This window comes from Hypomesus nipponensis, chromosome 18 (assembly GCF_054491055.1).
Source record: "Hypomesus nipponensis isolate SF chromosome 18, ASM5449105v1, whole genome shotgun sequence".
Lineage (NCBI taxonomy): Eukaryota > Metazoa > Chordata > Actinopteri > Osmeriformes > Osmeridae > Hypomesus > Hypomesus nipponensis.
Window position 1 is genome coordinate 3,515,234 of NC_140378.1, and position 18,397 is coordinate 3,533,630.

General features: G+C 50.2%; 1 protein-coding gene across 1 annotated transcript in view; it reads left to right on the plus strand.

Moving 5' to 3' along the window:
- LOC146250894 (microtubule cross-linking factor 2-like) overlaps positions 1–18,397 on the plus strand; it is a 41,895-nt gene that overhangs the window by 15,148 nt on the left and 8,350 nt on the right. Inside the window, 10 exon segments of the mRNA XM_084680503.1 lie at positions 9,204–9,266; positions 10,413–10,580; positions 10,755–10,856; positions 11,169–11,609; positions 11,721–12,413; positions 13,922–14,041; positions 16,253–16,378; positions 16,617–16,847; positions 17,076–17,228; positions 17,464–17,631. Coding sequence (XP_084536629.1) covers positions 9,204–9,266; positions 10,413–10,580; positions 10,755–10,856; positions 11,169–11,609; positions 11,721–12,413; positions 13,922–14,041; positions 16,253–16,378; positions 16,617–16,847; positions 17,076–17,228; positions 17,464–17,631 — 2,265 coding nt within the window.

Consider the following 18,397-nt stretch of genomic DNA (forward strand, 5'->3'; position numbering starts at 1 on the left):
TATTGCTATCTGTATATTTAGGAAGTTTCACTTATTTAAGCTCAGCATAGATGTAAATTATGCTCTGTGTACTTATATGTTATGTTATGCCAGGTGCTTGCGTTGTCGTGTCTTAAGAATTTCAGTGCCCAGTCTGACCTTGTGTTGTTCTGTTTACCTGACAAATAAAAGACTCGACTTGAACTTGAACAGTGCAAGCTGTGTCTCCAGTATATCCATCCTCCAGGTGTCAACTCCTCCATCAGAAGGCCTTTCTGCAGGGAGGAGCAGGAGGAGCAGGAGGAGGAGGACGAGGAGGAGGAGGGAGGGAGGGAAATAGTCAGACACATCTAAACCAGCTCTGTTCATCTGCCTTGCTGCACCCAGGGCCCATTATACAAGTCCGACTTCCATGCTTTTAGTTCTGCACTCCTGTCATTAGTTCATGTCAGAACAGCTCTCTCGCTCTCCTTCTGACGGGAAGATCGGTAAATCTCTCCCCATCTCCTCTCGTCTCTCTCCTCCTCTCCCCGTCTCCTCCTCTCCTCTCTCGTTCAGTGAAGCGGAGGCCTGGTCAGCTTCTCAGTCTTATCTCACACGGAGGGTCCTCATCCCTCCTGGATCTGGACCATCATCCCAGCTTGTTACATAAGAGACAGACATGTCTGCCCCCATCAGCCGGCTAAGAGATTGGATTGACATCATCTTTATCTATTCATCCTCCCATCCCTCTCTCTACCCCCCCCCCCCATCTATCTCTCTCTTCCCCCCATCTCTCGCTTTCTCTCTCCCCCCCCCTATCTCTGCCTCTCTCTCCCTCTCTCCCCCCCCCCCACCCCCTTTTCTATATCTAGCCTACACTCTCTCTCTATCTCCCCCCCCCTATTCCTCATCATGGCGTTTCTGGTTAAGAAGGCCGGACAGAGGCCCGGGCAGGGCGGAGGGGTCAGGCTTAAGAGTCTTATAGGAGGAGAGGGCTGTTCTGAATCGTGCTGATCTGAGGGGTTTCACCCAGGCTGATGATGTAGCGAGTCTAGACCACCTCCTCTGCCAAACCAAAAAGACTTTGGCTTTCATATCTGTGTAACATGTTTGCGTTTTAGTGTGTCTGACCACGGACAAGCACAGACATCTGTGCACGTCTGTGTGTGTGTGTGTGTGTGTGTTTGAAGGGTTTTATTACATTGAAGTCTGACTTGGCATGGCTGTCATGAGGTGCTGACTCTGCTGTCACAGAGGCCATCCTTGTCTGTTTTGGTCAGCCTGCCTTCAGCCTGACTGCTGACCCCCCCCACCCCCCCCCCCCCCCCCACACACACACACACACTCTGAGTGTGTGCGTGAGTGTGTGGTTGAAATCACATAATCGAGTTTGACTTCTACGGGGCTCGACCTTAACAAAAAGTTCAGTAATCTCTGTCAGAGTGGAAAGACTGTATTTCTACTGTGCCTGGGGAGAATGGAACAACTGAAAGGAACAGAGATGAGTAGATAAGGCCACATTACACCAGAGATTGTGTGTGTGTGTGTGAGAGAGAGGGCTGATTCCAGAGGACCCCAGTAGATCATCATCAAAGCCCCCAGGATGCAGCATTAACCTCTGCTCTGCCGTAGCCTACTTTTGCTAGCTAAGCACTTTCCCTTGGTTGCCGCTATCACTGTTGTGATCACACTTCAGGTGCCTTTGTACCGTCGGTGTGTGTGTGTGTGCGTGCGCATACTGGTGTGTGTGTGTGGTATTTACATGCTACAGAGATGTAGCATAACATCCTCATCCCAACCTTGAGCTCTTGTTATCTGTTAACTCACAGCCTTCCTTATCAGAGCTCCAGCGTACACACGCACACACACACATGGACCAGGGAGCTCCTAAATTCATTATCACCCGGATTAATGAGCTGGTCTGTGGTGCTCACTGCAGCCTTGCTTGGATACAATTCAAACAGCCGTCTTCATCACTGCAGATGAACCCTCCTGTGGTTTTATAGAGGTTTGACCATCATAATTAATGAGAAGTGATGGGATTATCGCAGACGTAAATCACTCTGGGCAGAATAGATACACCGGGGCATCGGAAGTTATGTATAATTAATGGATACAATCATTGGAAGAGTCCATATCAAGTCCATTCCGTGTCTCTTCACTTCAGAATTCACACACAACCGCACACACACACACACACACACAGTAAGAGAGAGGCACGCACACACACACACAGTAAGAGAGAGGCACACGCACACACAGTAAGAGAGAGGCACGCGCACACACACAGTAAGAGAGAGGCACACACACACAGTAAGATAGAGGCACACACACAGTAAGAGAGAGGCACGCACGCACACACGCACACAACACACACACACACACACAGTAAGAGAGAGGCACGCACACACACACAACCAATTGTCTGTTGGCTTTGATGGTGTGTCAGTGAAGTTTCAGGCTGACTGCTGGCGGGCGGGGCTCTGAGAGTGTGTGCGTAACCCCTGACCCCTGAGGAGGTGCGCACAGCCCCCGCTGCGCCTGGACGCCAGCCCGCCCTCACCGCCGAACACACGCAGAGCAGGGCTCCGTCTGCCGGCCGCTGATGAGATCAGAGCAGCGGAGCGAGACGCGTCCGTCTCCCTGCTGGCTCAGACGGGCCTGTGGGGGGGGGGGGGGGGGAGGGGGGGGGGGGAGGTGGGGGGGGGGGGGGGGGGAGGTGGGGGGGGGGGGGGTGTAAACTATTTTTGAGTCAGAAGTGAGGAGGGCGTTTATCGGTGTGTGTGTGTGTGTGTGTGTGAACCGGTGATGTGTGCGCCCCGTACTGCTCGCATACGTGTTCATGGAGTGCGTCTGAGTGAGAGCATTCTAAATGCCACGCGCGTCGCCGTGTGCGAACAGTGCACCCGTGCTGACTACAGAAACCTCTCGCAGAGCCACACACCCTCGTCTGCCACCAGCGAGGAGCGAGGGAACCCTGAGCACTAACACTGGACACTCATGAGCATAAGTGGGTCTGTAGCCCTCTGTGACATGCTTGCGTGTAAAAAGGGCCATACAAATACATTTGATTTGATTTGTAGCCTGCTGGGAGAGTACCACGACAAGTCAAATGTCCTTTCTGTTTCATCCCCCTTTCACTGTGCTAGAGAGAGACAAGAGACACAGAGAGAGTGCGAGGGAGAGACAAAGAGAGAGAAAGAGAGAGAGGGAGAAGGGGAGAGAGAGAGCTCTGTTGTTCATGCCGTTGTCGTGGTTTGTTGTGTCTGTCTAGCAAAGAGGACCAGCTATGAGCAGAATGTCTGGAACTGTGTCTCTTTGTCTTGAGGATCTCACCCCATTAGCAATCGCAGAGAGGTGAGAGGAGAGGTGAGGTGAGGAAGGTAGGAAAGAGAAGAGAATCAGAGGGGAGGGAAGGGAGAGGAAGAGTAGATGAGTGTCGATGAGAGGTGTGTGTGTGTTTGTTTTTAGGTGTGTAGAATCAATTCTCCCCGTTCGGCCTCTCCTCGATTCCCTCGTTCCTAATAGAATATCTAATAGACACTGCAGCGAGCCAAGCAGTCTGATAACTGGCATTCTCACGGTGACTGCAAAGCAGCCGCACACACATATTACATCAGACCTGCCACTTAGCCTCCCTCTCCCTTTCTCCCTCTCCATACCTGTCACTTCCTCCCTCTCCCTCTCTGTCTATCACTCTCTCACTTGCTTTTTTTTCTTTCTGGCGGGTTTCTCGCTCGCTCTGTTTGACTCTCGCTCTCTAATTTTCTTTCCTTTTTTACTTCATTTCAGTCGTTTTCATGTCTGTTTCATTTCCCCTTTGTTTTTTTCAGAGACTTTCTTTGCCTCCTCTCTCTCCTCTTCCTCCTCCTCGCCTTCCTTCGCCTTCTTTCTCCTCCAGGGTTGAGAGAAAACTTAGGACCCTCTCAGAGCCCAGAGAAGGGTAACAAGACAAGGTCAGGACAGAGATCTTCCCTGGGGGACCCGTTTAAACTTTACACTCCACTTCCTATTTGATTTCCTGTCAGACAGGGCAGATTGCCAGGATCAGATAGAATAGCTTGTGTCTCACTCATTACATAGAACTAGAAGAGAAGGGAGGGGGATAGCGGGATGGAGGGATTGGGATATGTACATTCTTTATCCGATTTTAAATCAGAAGTCGAACATATAAATCCTTGACATTTTGTCCTTGTGAGGTTAATGAGTATGTGTGAATATCTCATGGCCTTAGAGAGCGAGGGAGGCAGCCCATCATTCTGACATGAAAAGGAAGGATGAAAGATAGGGGGAAGCTGCAGCTGTGTTTGGTCTCTGTCACTGTCTGTCTGTTTGATCAAGACATTACAGAGTGAGAGAGAGAGAGAGAGAGGGAGAGGGAGAGAGACTGAAAGGTAAACCGAGAGGTGAAAATAGAGAGAAAAGGACTACAGCTTTGTTTTCTTTATTTGGTTCAAAGGGGCATTAGTGTTACAGCATAACTGGGTAGGAGTTATAGAACAAGTCAATATCTCTTTCAAGTATTCATGTTCTGAATGGCACTTCAGAATAGGAAATGTATGATAATTACTATGTTGTTTATCACAACCAAACAACTACTCTCTCTATTTATACACACACACACACACACACCTTCTGTAGCCAACCAGCCAGGGTGTTTGTGTGTAGAGGCGAGGCCGTAACTGGGTTGGCTGTGTTTGGATGGAGTGAGAAACACCCTCTGATACACAGCACTGGGCAGATGGCTGGTGTTGGCAGAGCTTGAGGATATGCGTTTCAGTGTGTGTATACTTATATCTAAATGTTTGTGTGTGTATTTTGATTTACCATATGGGCTCTCTCCATGACTCCATGGTAGCAGTTGCTATGTGCTCAGGTGTCCTGTAGAGGGATGTTGTGGGGGACCGAGAGAGAGAGAGAGAGAGAGAGAGAGAGAGAGAGAGAGAGAGAGGGGAGAGAGAGGGGGAGAGAGAGAGAGAGAGAGAAAGAGAGAGAGAGAGAAAGAGAGAGAGAGAGAGAGAGAGAGAGAGAGAGAGAGAGAGAGAGAGAGAGAAATGGATGGAGGATGGCATATTGAAGCCTTCAAACTTGCATGCTTGGTAAAAGTTGCTGGCAGTTGATGTTTGTGTTTGTGTTTGTGTATGTTTCAGTGTGTACGCGTGTGAGTGTGTCTGTGTGTGTGCACTATGCTCCATGTAAATTAGAGCACCTGCCAGCACTGGGTGGAGCCATATGCAAATTGTCTCATTTTCAACTTCACTAGAAACATTGGCATGCAGATAGAGAAAAAACGAGAGAGAGAGAGAGAGAGAGAGAGAGAGAGAGAGAGAGAGAGAGGGATAGAAAGAGAAAAATCCACTCAAGAGGCTTTCAAGGGGCTACAATTTCCGTCCGCCATCTTCCTTCTCCCTCCCCCTCCTCTCCCTCCTCCTCCTCCCCTCCCCCTCATCTCCCCTTTTCACCAGTCAGTTGTGTTGTCCTCCGCTGTCAGAAGCGGAGCCCCAAGTGCAGACGCGGTTGCCACGGGAACCCGCTCTGGTCTGTAGCATAATGGAGTATAACCCCCTCCACCACCACCTCCCGCCCTCTCTAAATGGAAAGCCCCCTAACGGCATATTGGGAAATCAAATATTCATTCCTATAAGTCTCTTCCGCTCTTTTACAAGGTGGTGTGGCCTAAAGAAAGGAGGGTGACAGGCTGCTTATACATATGTTGGCTTGCTATCAAACAACTCTGCAAGATAGCATAGAATTATATCGTTCTCGCTCGCTCTCTCACTCCCTCTCTTTACTCCCCATTTGTGTTGATTGTTTTGAAAATTGTAAGAATCCCTTCTCCCCCTCATGTGTTTCACACCACGCACATGAACACACACACACACACACACACACACACACACAGACACCCCTCCTCCCATCCACCTCTCATCAAGCTCCACCTATTGTTGCACTACAACACAAAAGCAGATAGACAGAAGAGGAAACAGGTCATACAGCCCGTATAAACACATAAATGAACACAGAAGTATGACTTGGACTCTCATTGTGTATGTCTCTAAAGCACTGTCACACACACACACACACACACACACAGGCGTCCCTGAACCTGAGACACCTCTCCATCTCTCCTGTAGAGGCTGAGAGCGAGCAGCCAGGCTGCAAACAAAGAAAACTGACAAGGCTACTTTCCCCTCCTCCACTCCCTTCCTCAGAGGGTGTGTGTGTGTGTGTGTGTGTGTGTGTGTGTGTGTGTGTGTGTGCGTGTGTGTGTGCGTGCGTGTGTGAGTGTGTATGTTCCTCTGTGAGTGTTACAGATTGCTGTTGTCATTTTCAGTTATACACATCTGGTGTGTGTGTGAACGTGCTACAGATTGGTGCTGTCATATCCATTTTCATCACACCAGCAGTGCTACACTCTATGCTAATAGGCTATTTACTTCAAGTTCTTTATATGATGAAGAGAGAGGGTACACCAAACTGTGCTGACATGCCTCATCCAACTTCTTGCTGATTCCAAATCTAAAACAGTTTTACCTTAAATTGAGCACTCTGGGTTTGTTGGAGATTTTGAACTGGCACAATGGCACCAATGAGGGTGCTCTGTGATTGGTCAGTTGTACTGTAATGTCTGGGACAAGCAGACAGTGAAATTACAAAGCAAGGTTTTAAAATACTGGTCACTGATGTTGTGATTTGGAAACAGAGGTCTGTATTTATTTGTATTTGATCTGTATTTATTTGTTTCCGAGTTCTGTCTTTTCATTGTAGTGGAGGAGAGTCCCCTCCTCTCTCAGTCTCTCCCTCGTTCTCTCAATCAGTCTCAGTCAGTCTGTGTTCCAAGGAGTGTGTGTGTGTGCATGAATGTGTGTGTGTGCAGGAAATTATGATTTATGAGGAGCCAACTCTGAGGTGTCGTTAGTTACGCTACTCATATACTCATTTCATTATCAGATCTCATCCAACATGTGTCTCTTTCTCCCTTTCCACATTTCTCTCTTTCTCTCTTTCTCTGTATCTCTCTCTCTCTCTCTCTCTCTCTCTCTCTCTCTCTCTCTCTCTGTATCTCTCTCTCTCTCTCTCTCTCTCTCTCTCTCTCTCTCTCTCTCTCTCTCTCTCTCTCTCTCTCTCTCTCTCTCTCTCTCTCTCTGTATCTCTCTCTCTCTCTCTCTCTCTCTGTCTCTCTCTCTCTCTCTCTCTCTCTCTGTCCACTCACTGCTCCTTTACATCTTAATATCTATCATCTCTATTCTCTACTTTACTGTACTCTGCTTCCAGCCAGCGAGGCAGTAGTGGTACTTGGGTGGTGGCAGCCCACCATCATTGTGACAGTCAGTATGAAAGACACTTGATCCATTGTCCGATTATCTCTCTCTCTTTTTCACCTCCCCCCTCGCCCACCCACCTCATCTTCCTACACGCACGCACGCACACACACACACACACAGACTCCCACACACACTGGTTATGCAATCCCTGGCATGTTTGTCTTTGTTACCTTGAATGCCACGGTGGTGGTGATGTAGGGACTGGACTGAGCATGCCCACTGGAGCATTCTGTTCTTCCCCACTGAGGAGGCCTCTCGTGTCCACTCACTCTGAAGAGTGTGCGTGTCAGTGTGTGTGTGTGCATGTCTGTGTGTGTGTGTGTGTGTGTGCGTGTGTGCCAGTGTGTCTGGGTGTGTGCGTCCACTGCATACAAATCAATGTTCTCTTCCGCCTCCCACTCACACCCCCACACAGAACAATCAAATGCCATTCGGCAGTCGAAAGCTTTTATGGGAGTGTTTTGATGTGTCCATTTTCTAACATTTGTTATTGAACCAGTTGCAGAAATCCTTCCTGCCCCAAGCCCCTAACTCCGAGCCCCTGACCCCCAGTCCCTAGCCCCAGGTTGGGCTGGGCAGCTTCCAGTGTCTCCTACCTGTCCCTTCTCCCTCTCTCTATCCCTCTCTTTCTCTTTCTCTCTCTCAGGTTTAATCTTCAAGCTGTAATGTTGATGGAACATCTAATAGCATAGCATCATCAGCTAAAACAACACCACCAGCGGCCACACCAGACCTATAACTATACAGTGGTCGATACCTCCTTAAGATCGATAGTTATATTATCTCCCTGTGACAAGCCTATTGACAGAACAGTAAAGTTTAGCTACATTAAAAGACTGTTAGCTACTCGTTAAACTATAGCAGGACAACGTCAGCAAACCCTGGGCCATTCTGCTGTAGCAGCAGGACCTAGCTAGCTTCGTGTAGCCAACCAGTTTGTGGTTAGGCGGTTTTATCTTGGTATTGCTTACATGTTTTGTGTTGTTTAAAGTTTCCTGTTGTATTTGGGCTCGGGCAATAAGATGAAGGCATGTCAAGGAGCTGTAGTGACACTCTGAAGTGAGGCTAATGGATCTAACATGAATTTCTAGCTAGGGTCCTTAGCCTCTCCTCGCCTTGCTCAGCATGTGTAAAGTTCTCTGTTTAGGCTGGCAGAGTGTGTGATGTTTAGACTTGTATTTGATAAAACACAGACAGGATGGGAGCCTTACTGTCCTGTCTCTCTCATGCACACACACACACACACACACACACAGACAGACACACACACAAACAAGCAGCCCTTCCTTTGTTAGCACGGAGTGCGGAGAGAGTTGCCAGTTTCCATGGAAACGGTCCTGGCAAGATAAGCTCATACTGCAGCATGTCAGTCTGTGTTCCAAGGAGTGTGTGTGTGTGTATGTATGTGTGTGTGTGTGTGTGTGTGTGCAGGAAATTATGATTTATGAGGAGCTAACTCTGAGGTGTCGTTAGTTACGCTACTCATATACTCATTTTATTATCAGATCTCATCCAACATGTGTCTCTTTCTCCTTTTCCACATTTCTCTCTCTCTCTTTCTCTGTCTCTCTGTCTCTTTCTATCCATATCTGTCTCCCTCTCTCTTTCTCTCTCTCTATTTACACAAATGCTGCCAAGTGTTATTATGTACCATATCAGTGTCACCCTGGTGATAAACATCTCCATAGTGATGACAGCTGGGGGAGTGGGAGTGGGGATCAGTGGGCGAGATCCAGGGCCATCATGCTGCCCTGGTGCTCTGACCTGGTGCAGTGGAGGGAGGGGCTGAGATCTGACCCGAGATCAGCCTTAGGGAGGGCTGAGGATGTGCTGTTGTGATCAGCCTTAGGGAGGGCTGAGGATGTGCTGTTGTGAGACCTGCTGGTGATCTCCTGTGTTTGTTCTTTCTGTTTGCAGAACTCTCAGAAGAAGAGAGGAGCCCGGCCCAACAACAAAGCTGACAAGAAACAGTCTCCCCAGGTAACACACACACATACTCACCCTCACTCACTCACTCACACACACACACACACACACACACACACACACACACACACACACACACACACACACACACACACACACACTCACACATGTACTCACACACACACTCTCTCTCTCTCTCTCTCTCTCTCTCTCTCTCTCACACACACACACACACACACACTCAAACACACACACACACTTACTCTCTCTTTCTCACACACAGACACCCACACACACACACACACTCCTACTCACACTCACTCACATACACACTCTCATTCACATACTCATTCTCTCACACACACTCACACACACACACACATCTTCCTCAAGATAAATCAATGAGAGCAATTCATAACCACCATGAAATAATCAAGGTCCCAGTGCTAAGCTGGAGCTGCAACAACGAGGTCCCTCTATTTTGCAAAATGCCTTCGATATTTTTGTCAGGATTTGTGTTTTCCACAGTGTGGTATATCAACAGTAATGTCTACATCATGTACTGTGAGTTGGGCAGAATAAGCTGTCATTCGCTGGAGAGACAGCACAACTATTATGCCTGACTGCAATAGATCTCTACCTCTTTCTCTGCCTGCTTGAGTCTCCCCCCTTACTCTCTCACACAAACATAAACCCACACTGTTATTGCAGGGTATCATTAGTTTAACCCACACACTGTACATGGTTGTTAAAAGGCTCCAGTAGTGTTGTTTAACGACCTGGGAGACCGTCTAGACCCAGAAAGCCCAGCAGCACCACAGGAGTGTCATAACCATATTGGAGTTTGGGTCAGACCGGGTCATTGGGCCTTACATAACACGGGAATGGGATTTCAGTCATATCCTCTGCTAAATATAAGTGGCACTTCAATATTTAAAATGGCCCGGTTAGATCCTTTGGGGGTGATTTTTCAGACGGATTAGACCTCGTCTGGAAATTTGTCTTAGTCTTTACAGTACATGTGTACCTGAAACGCCCTCCCGCTCTCTCTCTCTCTCTCTCTCTCTCTCTCTCTCTCTCTCTCTCTCTCTCTCTCTCTCTCTCTCTCTCTCTCTCTCTCTCTCTCTCTCTCTCTCTCTCTCTCTCTCTCTCTCTCTCTCTCTCTCTCTCTCTCTCTCTCTCTCTCTCTCTCTCTCTCAGGAGGACAGTTCAGACCTGAAGTGCCAGCTCCACTTTGCCAAGGAGGAGTCAGCCCTGATGTGTAAGAAGCTGGCCAAGATGGCGAAGGACAGTGAGGCCATGAGGGACCAGCTGGCCAAGTACCGCTCGCTCTACGGGGAGGTGGACGCCTCGCTCACCGTTGAGGAGGTAGCTAGCGACGTAGCTAACAAAAACCAACTAGCTACTCAACTCATTAAACAAAAATATATAAATGATGAAAAGGTTAAGTGAAAGATAGACGAGACCATCAGTCTGTCCCAAGGCTGGTGTGGAGCAATGACAACTTCCTGTCTGAGTGCGGGCACTTCTTGAATTTTCCAGGTGGCTGAATCACCCCACACCAGAGAGGCAGAGGTCAGAGTTCACTTGAAGCTGGTGGAGGAGGAGGCCAACCTGCTCAGCCGACGAATCGTGGAACTGGAGGTACGACTGAATACAAAACCATTTTTGGGCATCTCTTTAAGACTACTTGCATACATACCTCAGTTAGGTTGCTTATCATACAAGTCAGGTAAAGGCCCTTCAGAGTGAATCCTTTCACGAAGGCAGTATTTACAGTACTGTGCAAAAGCCTTAGACACAATTGAAACATTTAAAGAAAAAAGTAGTCACAAATGTTCACTTTTATATATACAGAAGACAAGATAAGGTGATATAAAACCACATTTTTATGTAAAAAATCTTGGGTGCTAAGACTTCTGCACAGTCCTGTTGATCTCATTCCTGACCCCCCAGGTGGAGAACCGCGGCCTGCGTGCTGAGATGGACGACATGAAGGGCCAGGACCTGTCAGCCGCTGGTGGCATTGGGGCGGGGCTTAGCCCGGGAGGGGGAGGAGCCGGACTGGTTCTGGGCGGGGCCTCTGCCGAGAACGTGATGGAGCTGCAGCGCCACCTGCAATTCGTGGAAGAGGAGGCGGAGCTACTGCGGCGGTCGCTCCTGGAGATGGAGGAGCAAAACAAGCTCCTGATGAACGACATCAACCGCTACAAGTCTGAGCTGCCGCCGCCCCTCCCGCCACACGCCACGCTCACGCTGGCTGACGGCCCCTCCCACCCCTCGGCCACCTGCGGCCTGCAGGAGGAAGGCGGGCCGCTTATCAGCGCCGAGGCCCCTCCCCCCCAGGAGGAGGAGCTACTGGTTGCCAGGATGCAGATCGGGGAGCTGAGCAACAAGGTGGTTACTCCTTCGCCAAACACTCACCTGAACTGCATCGCATCGTTCCGAGTTGAGTTGAACTGAGCTGAATTGAGTGACATTGAACTGATTTGAACTGTGTGGTTGCAGGTGAAGAAGCTGCAGTACGAGAACCGCGTGCTGCTGTCCAACCTGCAGCGCTGCGACCTGGCATCCTACCAGGGCCCCTCCCACCCCGCACGCCCTGCCCTCATCACCATGGAGACAGATGCCGAGGCCGGCGATTCGGCCGAGTGCCTCCCCAGCCAGGCATCTCTGCGTGAGGGCCCCGTCGGGGGCGAGAACCGTCCCCTGGAGGAGTTGGAAAGGAAGAGGAGGATGACGCATGCAGAGGGCGAAGCTCTGGGGCCAAAGGACCATGAGACTTTGCTGGCCATGAGAGACCAGGCCCGCCTCATCACCACGGCCATCCAGCTACTGACCGCCCCTGACTCGAATTGCCTCTCCCCTCAGTCCCTCTACCAGAAGATCTCCACGGGAGACGCCGCCGAGGCAGATGCCCCGGAGAAGCCCCAGGTCCTGTCTCTGTCCCAGGCCCCGGAGCTGGCCGAGCGTCCCCTGGTCGGGGCCCTGACCAGCCGCCTCCAGGCCCTGCAGACCCAGCTCCAGGTCTTCGTGGAGCGGGTGGAGGCTCTTAGCAGCTCCCCAGGGAGGGACAAGGTGGAGGGGGCCTCACCCCCACCTGCCCTGCCCGAGTCTGGGGACTGGGTGTCGGCCGTGGCACCTGTCTCTGCCCCCTGTCCCTCTGACCTGCTGACCGGGGATGCTACCGCCCAGCATAAGGTAAGAACACGCGCTCCCGATCTCTCCCTTGCTATTGTTTCTCTCTTTTTCCTTCTCTCTCTCTCTCCCTCTCCCCAGCTCTCTCTCTACCGCTTTCTCCGGATCGCGATTCCTTAACTCTGTTTGGTTTTGTTTGTGGAGCAAGTTTTCGCTTCTGTTCTATTCTGTTCTGCCTGCGTTCTTTAAAACCATGGTACGGCTTACTAATAACCCCGCCCCCTCATCCCAGCCACGGCGCTAAGCCCCCACCCTCCGTCACCTCACCTCACCCCACCTCCCCCCCCAGCACTGAATGCTGTGACCGCACGCATGCTCGGACAATGCATTATAACCTGCCATAGACCACAGGCATGACTCGGCATAGCGTCTTCTGGAAACTCGGGCCTCCAATGGAGCCTAGGGCTGCATGACATGGGAGGACATCACCCCACGCTGTCGGCTGTTCATCCTAGACTCTGCAGCTCGGCAGTCTGAGCCTTGCGTACCCACGACTCCCCCACATTCCCGCAGCGCGTTGTCGTGACGTCGTTAGTGTCGTTTCGCGAACGTGTCACTTTTGGGGATGTTTGGTTCGGACGTATTGACTGGAGTCAGTGAGTAGTGTTGTGCTGTTGGGCATGGTGTATTGTGGTGATTTGTGGTGGTGTCTTTTGATGTGGAGTCCGGTTGAGCTCAGAAGCGCATAGTGATGTGTTGTTCTTTTAAGCTAAGATAGCAATAAGGAAAACGATGTAAGTTGTATAAACGATGTATGTACTGTAAGTGTGTTTCAACTGTGATAGCTAGCACATAGTGTTATATCTTGTCTTGTAGATATGTGATACCGGTGTGTTATATGTTGATGAATAAGACACCTAGCCAGTACCCGTCAGTGTGTGCGATGGTAGTTATCTAGTGCTATTTGTTTAGACTGCCGCTCCATTAGAGGCCACTGTTCTGAGTCCCAACACCCTTCGCTCTCTCCTTCCCTTCATCCCTCACCTCCGCCTCTCTCCCTCCTTCCAACTCTCCCCCTTTCTCTCCCTCCCTCCCATTCTCTCACTGCATGGGCACCATGACCGGCGGTTTATGCACTTGTCCCTCCACCACCCGACCCTTCACTTTTGATTCTTTCAAACCCTCCCTCCCTCCCCCTCCTCTCCGTCCCTCCCTCCCTCCTCCAGCCTTTTCTCCTCCTCCTCATACTTCTTTCGGTTCTGTTCTCCACAATGTCCTGCGCCTCTCTGACCAAACTCTTCTCCCTCTACATCCTCTTCTTCCTCATGTGACGACCGCCATTACAACGTCTTATTGTGTTCACCTCCGATGCCATTTTGTTTATATGATTTGGGGTCTTATTGTTTTGTTTTGGTTTGTTGTGTTCATTCCTTCCCACACTTCTCTTTTATATTCACCACTCTGTCCCACCCTCCCCCTCCCCGTCCTGTCTCCTCTTCCGTTCACCCTCTCTTTATTTCTTTATTCATTTGTTTTGTTTCTTTCATTAACTTGCCCATGCACGCATGCAGCAGCCTGACTGTAGGGACCAATCAGATTGCGAGGTGAGAGGTCAGCAGGAAGAGGCGGACAGCAACAGGAAACAGGAGACGAGCCAAGACCACGAAGGGGAGGAGAAAGACGCTGCACTGGTGGGTCACATGAAGCCACAGTACACACACACAGCTCATACATTATTCACACACTCGCGCACACACACACCCTCAACACACACATGCACACGAGAACACACAAAAAGTCCCTCTGTTGACTCGTGATGTGGTGTGTTTTTTTGTTGTAAATGTGCGACAGTCTCCCTGGAATCCTTTAGCTGTTAGCGATGACTTCATTAGCTATATGAGCAGGAAATGTCTGTGTTGTTTGTTTGGCCTTTTGATAGGGCGTCTCCGTGGTAACGCAGGCAGGGCCTGAGAGGGCATCTGTAGCGGCAAGGAACAGAGAATAGTGTGACAGAAGGCACAGTAGAACTAAATAGAAATGCAGTCAAAACACGACAGTCTGGTGGATCACTTTCACACTGGAAACATCCCATCTCCAGTGTGTCATCCAAGTACATGAATTGATTCATTTCAGAGGCTTGACTGCGAAACACAAACCGTTTTGTGGTGCCCTGCTGTGAAAGTCAGTGTGTGAGTCTGTCAGTGTGTGTGTTTGTGTGTGTGTGTGTGTGCGTGCGTGCGTGCATGTGTATCTGTTTGAAGGACCGAGCTGAAATTGAGCTCTTTTCACTCTCCCTCACTTTGCCAGACCCACAGACTCCTCACTTTGGGTAAGGAATGGAATGTGCGTGAAGTCACTCTCTCTGGGCCTAGGAAAGATGACTGCAGGTGAATAAGGGAGGGAGGTAGGGTGGGAGTGAGGGAGAAGAGGGAGAGTACGAGCCATCAAAAGGAGAGATGAACCAAGTGGGAGATATTGCAGACTAGGACTTCTTATTGACTTGGAGGGCTGCAGTGTGTTGGGAGTGAGTGCTCAGTAACAGCTCTCTGACAGCACCCAAGCTGCTCTCAAATACAACAAATACACACAATAAATGACAACTGGGGGAAAAGTGCCGAGCAAAGCTAAAACACTCGCCATCTGCCCAAATAAACGTGTTTTTTGTAATCCCAGCCGAACCCTAGAGCTGAGTTACTGAGTTGCTGAGGTCCTGGGCTGGCTCACAGGCCCTGCGCCGACGCGCTGCAGTATGTGGTCGTCATAGACGCAGACAGCCCGTCAGTCTGTACCAGACGGCGACATTATTTCCATCCCACTAAACAGGTCATTTTGCAGCGTGAGATAGCATCCCTAGCCCCCCACCCCCCTCCGGGTTTCAGGTTTCTACAGTGGGCCTTTCTTCCCCAACTACTCCCCCCGCCCCCCTCCAACATTCCCCACGCATCAGCTAATAGGCAGGAGGTGGCATGGTCTTGGGGGGGGGGGGGGGGGTGGGGGGGGGCAGTCATGAGAAGCTCACGCTGCCTGTCCTGTGCCTGTCATTAGGTCGTCATGGAGACAATGGCGGGGGGGACAACAGACAGCAAGCCTCCTGGCAGTCAGCCACCCTGCCCGACCGAACGCCTTTTACAAACACACAGTAGTTATGACACCCTGTAAACGCTGCTGGGTTAGCAGCAGGGGGCCAATAGGAACGGCCGGTGGGGCTCCGGAGAGTGTATGGAAGGTTATGGTTCAGCAGGAGTGCTCGGTTATGCTGCAAAGCATGAAATCATCCGTGTGAAAAGTGCTATAGAATTCAATTTGGGTTGATTCGATTAAGCCGGTGTGGAGTGGACAGTGTCCTATTGGCCGGGACTGTGGGCGTGCGCCCTAGCCCCTGGCCTGCTATTGGTTAGTGGAGGATGACGGGCAGTAACGGGAGGGGTCGATAGCTCTCACTCAGCAGGCAAACGAAGCATGTGACACTTTGGGGCATGTACGGTGTGTACTGGTCGATCAGAGTGCTACTTTAGACCACTGAAGACCGGGACTCATTTAGTCCAGTTTGTCATCTAGTCAGCCAAGTTTATGAATTCCTGTGTGAAATGTAAACCATTTCATGTTACACTGCTGTGAAATTCAGCAAGCGCTGCTGGGGTGTGTGTCCCATTCTGTCCCAGATGAATTACTTTAATATCCACAGCTGAATTCTCATAGAAATACCAAACATTGGATGACGTTGGTGGGTCATAGACGTCAATGCAATGCATCCAAAAAATGCTTAACCAAGTTCTAAAAATGCATACATATACTTACTGGAGGTATTAGTGCATAATACACATACTTAAGGTATTAATACACCCCCCCAAAATGTGCTTGTTGAACCTAATGAAAGGTGTTTTGTGGTGTCGTGTGTTCAGGCCCGTCAGGTCAGTGATCTGCAGGCTCTGCTGCTGGAGGCCAGGGAGACCGCCAGGAGAGCCCAGCAGGAGCTGGCCCTGGAGAGACAAGCTCACAGAGACAACAGCTCCCTGGCACTCACACAGGTACGCTCGCACACGCACACACACACCTGCACACACACTCATTCACACACCCCCGTAAGCTTGACAGAAAAATGAACTGCCATCTGTTTTTATGTGTGTACTTGTGTGTGTGTGCATGTGTGTGGACGTGTGTATGCGTTTGTGTACGTGCATAGGTCTGTGTGTGTGTGTGTGTGTGTGTATATATGCATGTGCCTATGTGTGTGTGTGTACTTACATGTGTGTGTGTGTGCTCCAGCTTCAAGAGGAGCACCAGAAGGCGCTGGTGCGCCGGGACTTCCAGCTGCAGAGCGCCAGCCTGCAGACACGCCTGCAGCACAAGCTGTGGAGCCAGGAGCGGAGCCTGCTGCTGCAGGAGTCCCTGCAGCTCAAACACAGCCTGCTGCTGCTCAGCCTCAAGCTGCGCTGCTTCCTCAAGCAGTGGCGGCTGGGCCGCCACCCCCAGGGAGAGGCCAGGGATGTCCTGGAGGTAGGAAACACACCGCCCTAACTGGGTTCACATGCTATCTGCAGCACATAGGGTTGGTGGCTTACGGTACGAACAAGAATATATTTGAATTGATGGATTGATTGATTGAGTAATTGATTGATTGACTCATTTATTGGTGTAAAGACATTACATAACTGTGTCCTAATCCAGTGATTGGGTGATTCATCCAGTGATAAACAGACGTGTGTGTGTGCTCTGGGTCCCCAGGTGAACAGTCTGAAGGACCTGTACCTGCTATTGGAGGAGGAGAACCTAACTAGCCCCTCCCACCAGCCGGATAACAAGATGGCCGCCTCGGAGGAGCATCCCCTTAGCCCCACCATCAAGGAACTCTGTCTGCTGGACAAGAGTTACAGTCAGGTACACACAGACACATGAATTATTATTATACCTATGTCTGGTATATACACACACATACACACCCGATACGATTACACCTCAGCCTGGCACTCACACTCACATCCATGACTGGATGGACTTTATTCTGTGGTAGGAACACAAGCATGCTTCATAACGTACGATTGGCTTTGATCGTTTAGATCACAGCTCGGTCTTTTGTCTCGCATGTTAACAACATGTTAACCCCCCCCCCCAGTCCATCGAAGTGAGTGGTACCCTGTCGGACCTGACGGTGGCGCTGCAGGGCCTGAGCGCGGAGCTGCGCGAGGAGCACCAGGGCTCTCAGGAGCTCACCCAGCAGTTCGCCCGGGCCAAGGCCTCCTGGGAGGTGGAGAGGACCGAGCTCAAGAGCCTCCTCACCCAGGTACGGAGACCACCAGCCCAGCCTGCCCGGGGCTTCACAACACCCGGCTCCATCCAGCACGTGGACGGAGGGAACCAACGGGGTTTCCGAGGGCACAAAGCAGGGGTTGTGAGCATAGGTCCACTCTGTTCTCTGGAGGCTGAGTTTGGGGTTGGGTTGGGTATGGAGCTTTAGAACCTTTGAAGATGTTCCATTGAGTATGATAACCAACCGTTCCATTTGGTAGTGTTTCTCTTTGCCTGGAACTTCATATGAGCCAGTTGACCAGAGCAGGGTGATGAAAGGGTGTGTTTGTTGCTATCCCACTTATTCCGTTCTGCTCTGTAGCCTAGAGCTGTACATTTGATCTAGGATGACTGGGCAGCAGGGGGGTTGATAAGAGTTTGACCCAGAGAAACATGTCAGCCTTTGAAATATAAATCAGCAGCTTGATCATCTTGTTCATCACAGCCAATATTCGCACTGACTACCGCCTCAAAAACAGTTTGAGGTGAATTTTCACCTGTCTATCTTTTTTTTATTTATCTCGCTTTATCTATCTTCCTGTCTCTCTGTGTGTGTGTGTGTGTGTCTAAGGGGTCTGTCAGTGAGAGATGAGTTTAATATCCCTGTGCCAGAGACAACCTCATAACAGCCACAATGACTTCAATTAAGCAGCTCTGAGATGGGCTTGCACCGGAGCCTAATGTTATAAAAAAAAACTCCAGGGGGAGGTGAAGGGAAGGAGAGCGCGAGAGATGGGAGTAATATAGGTAGAATGATATCT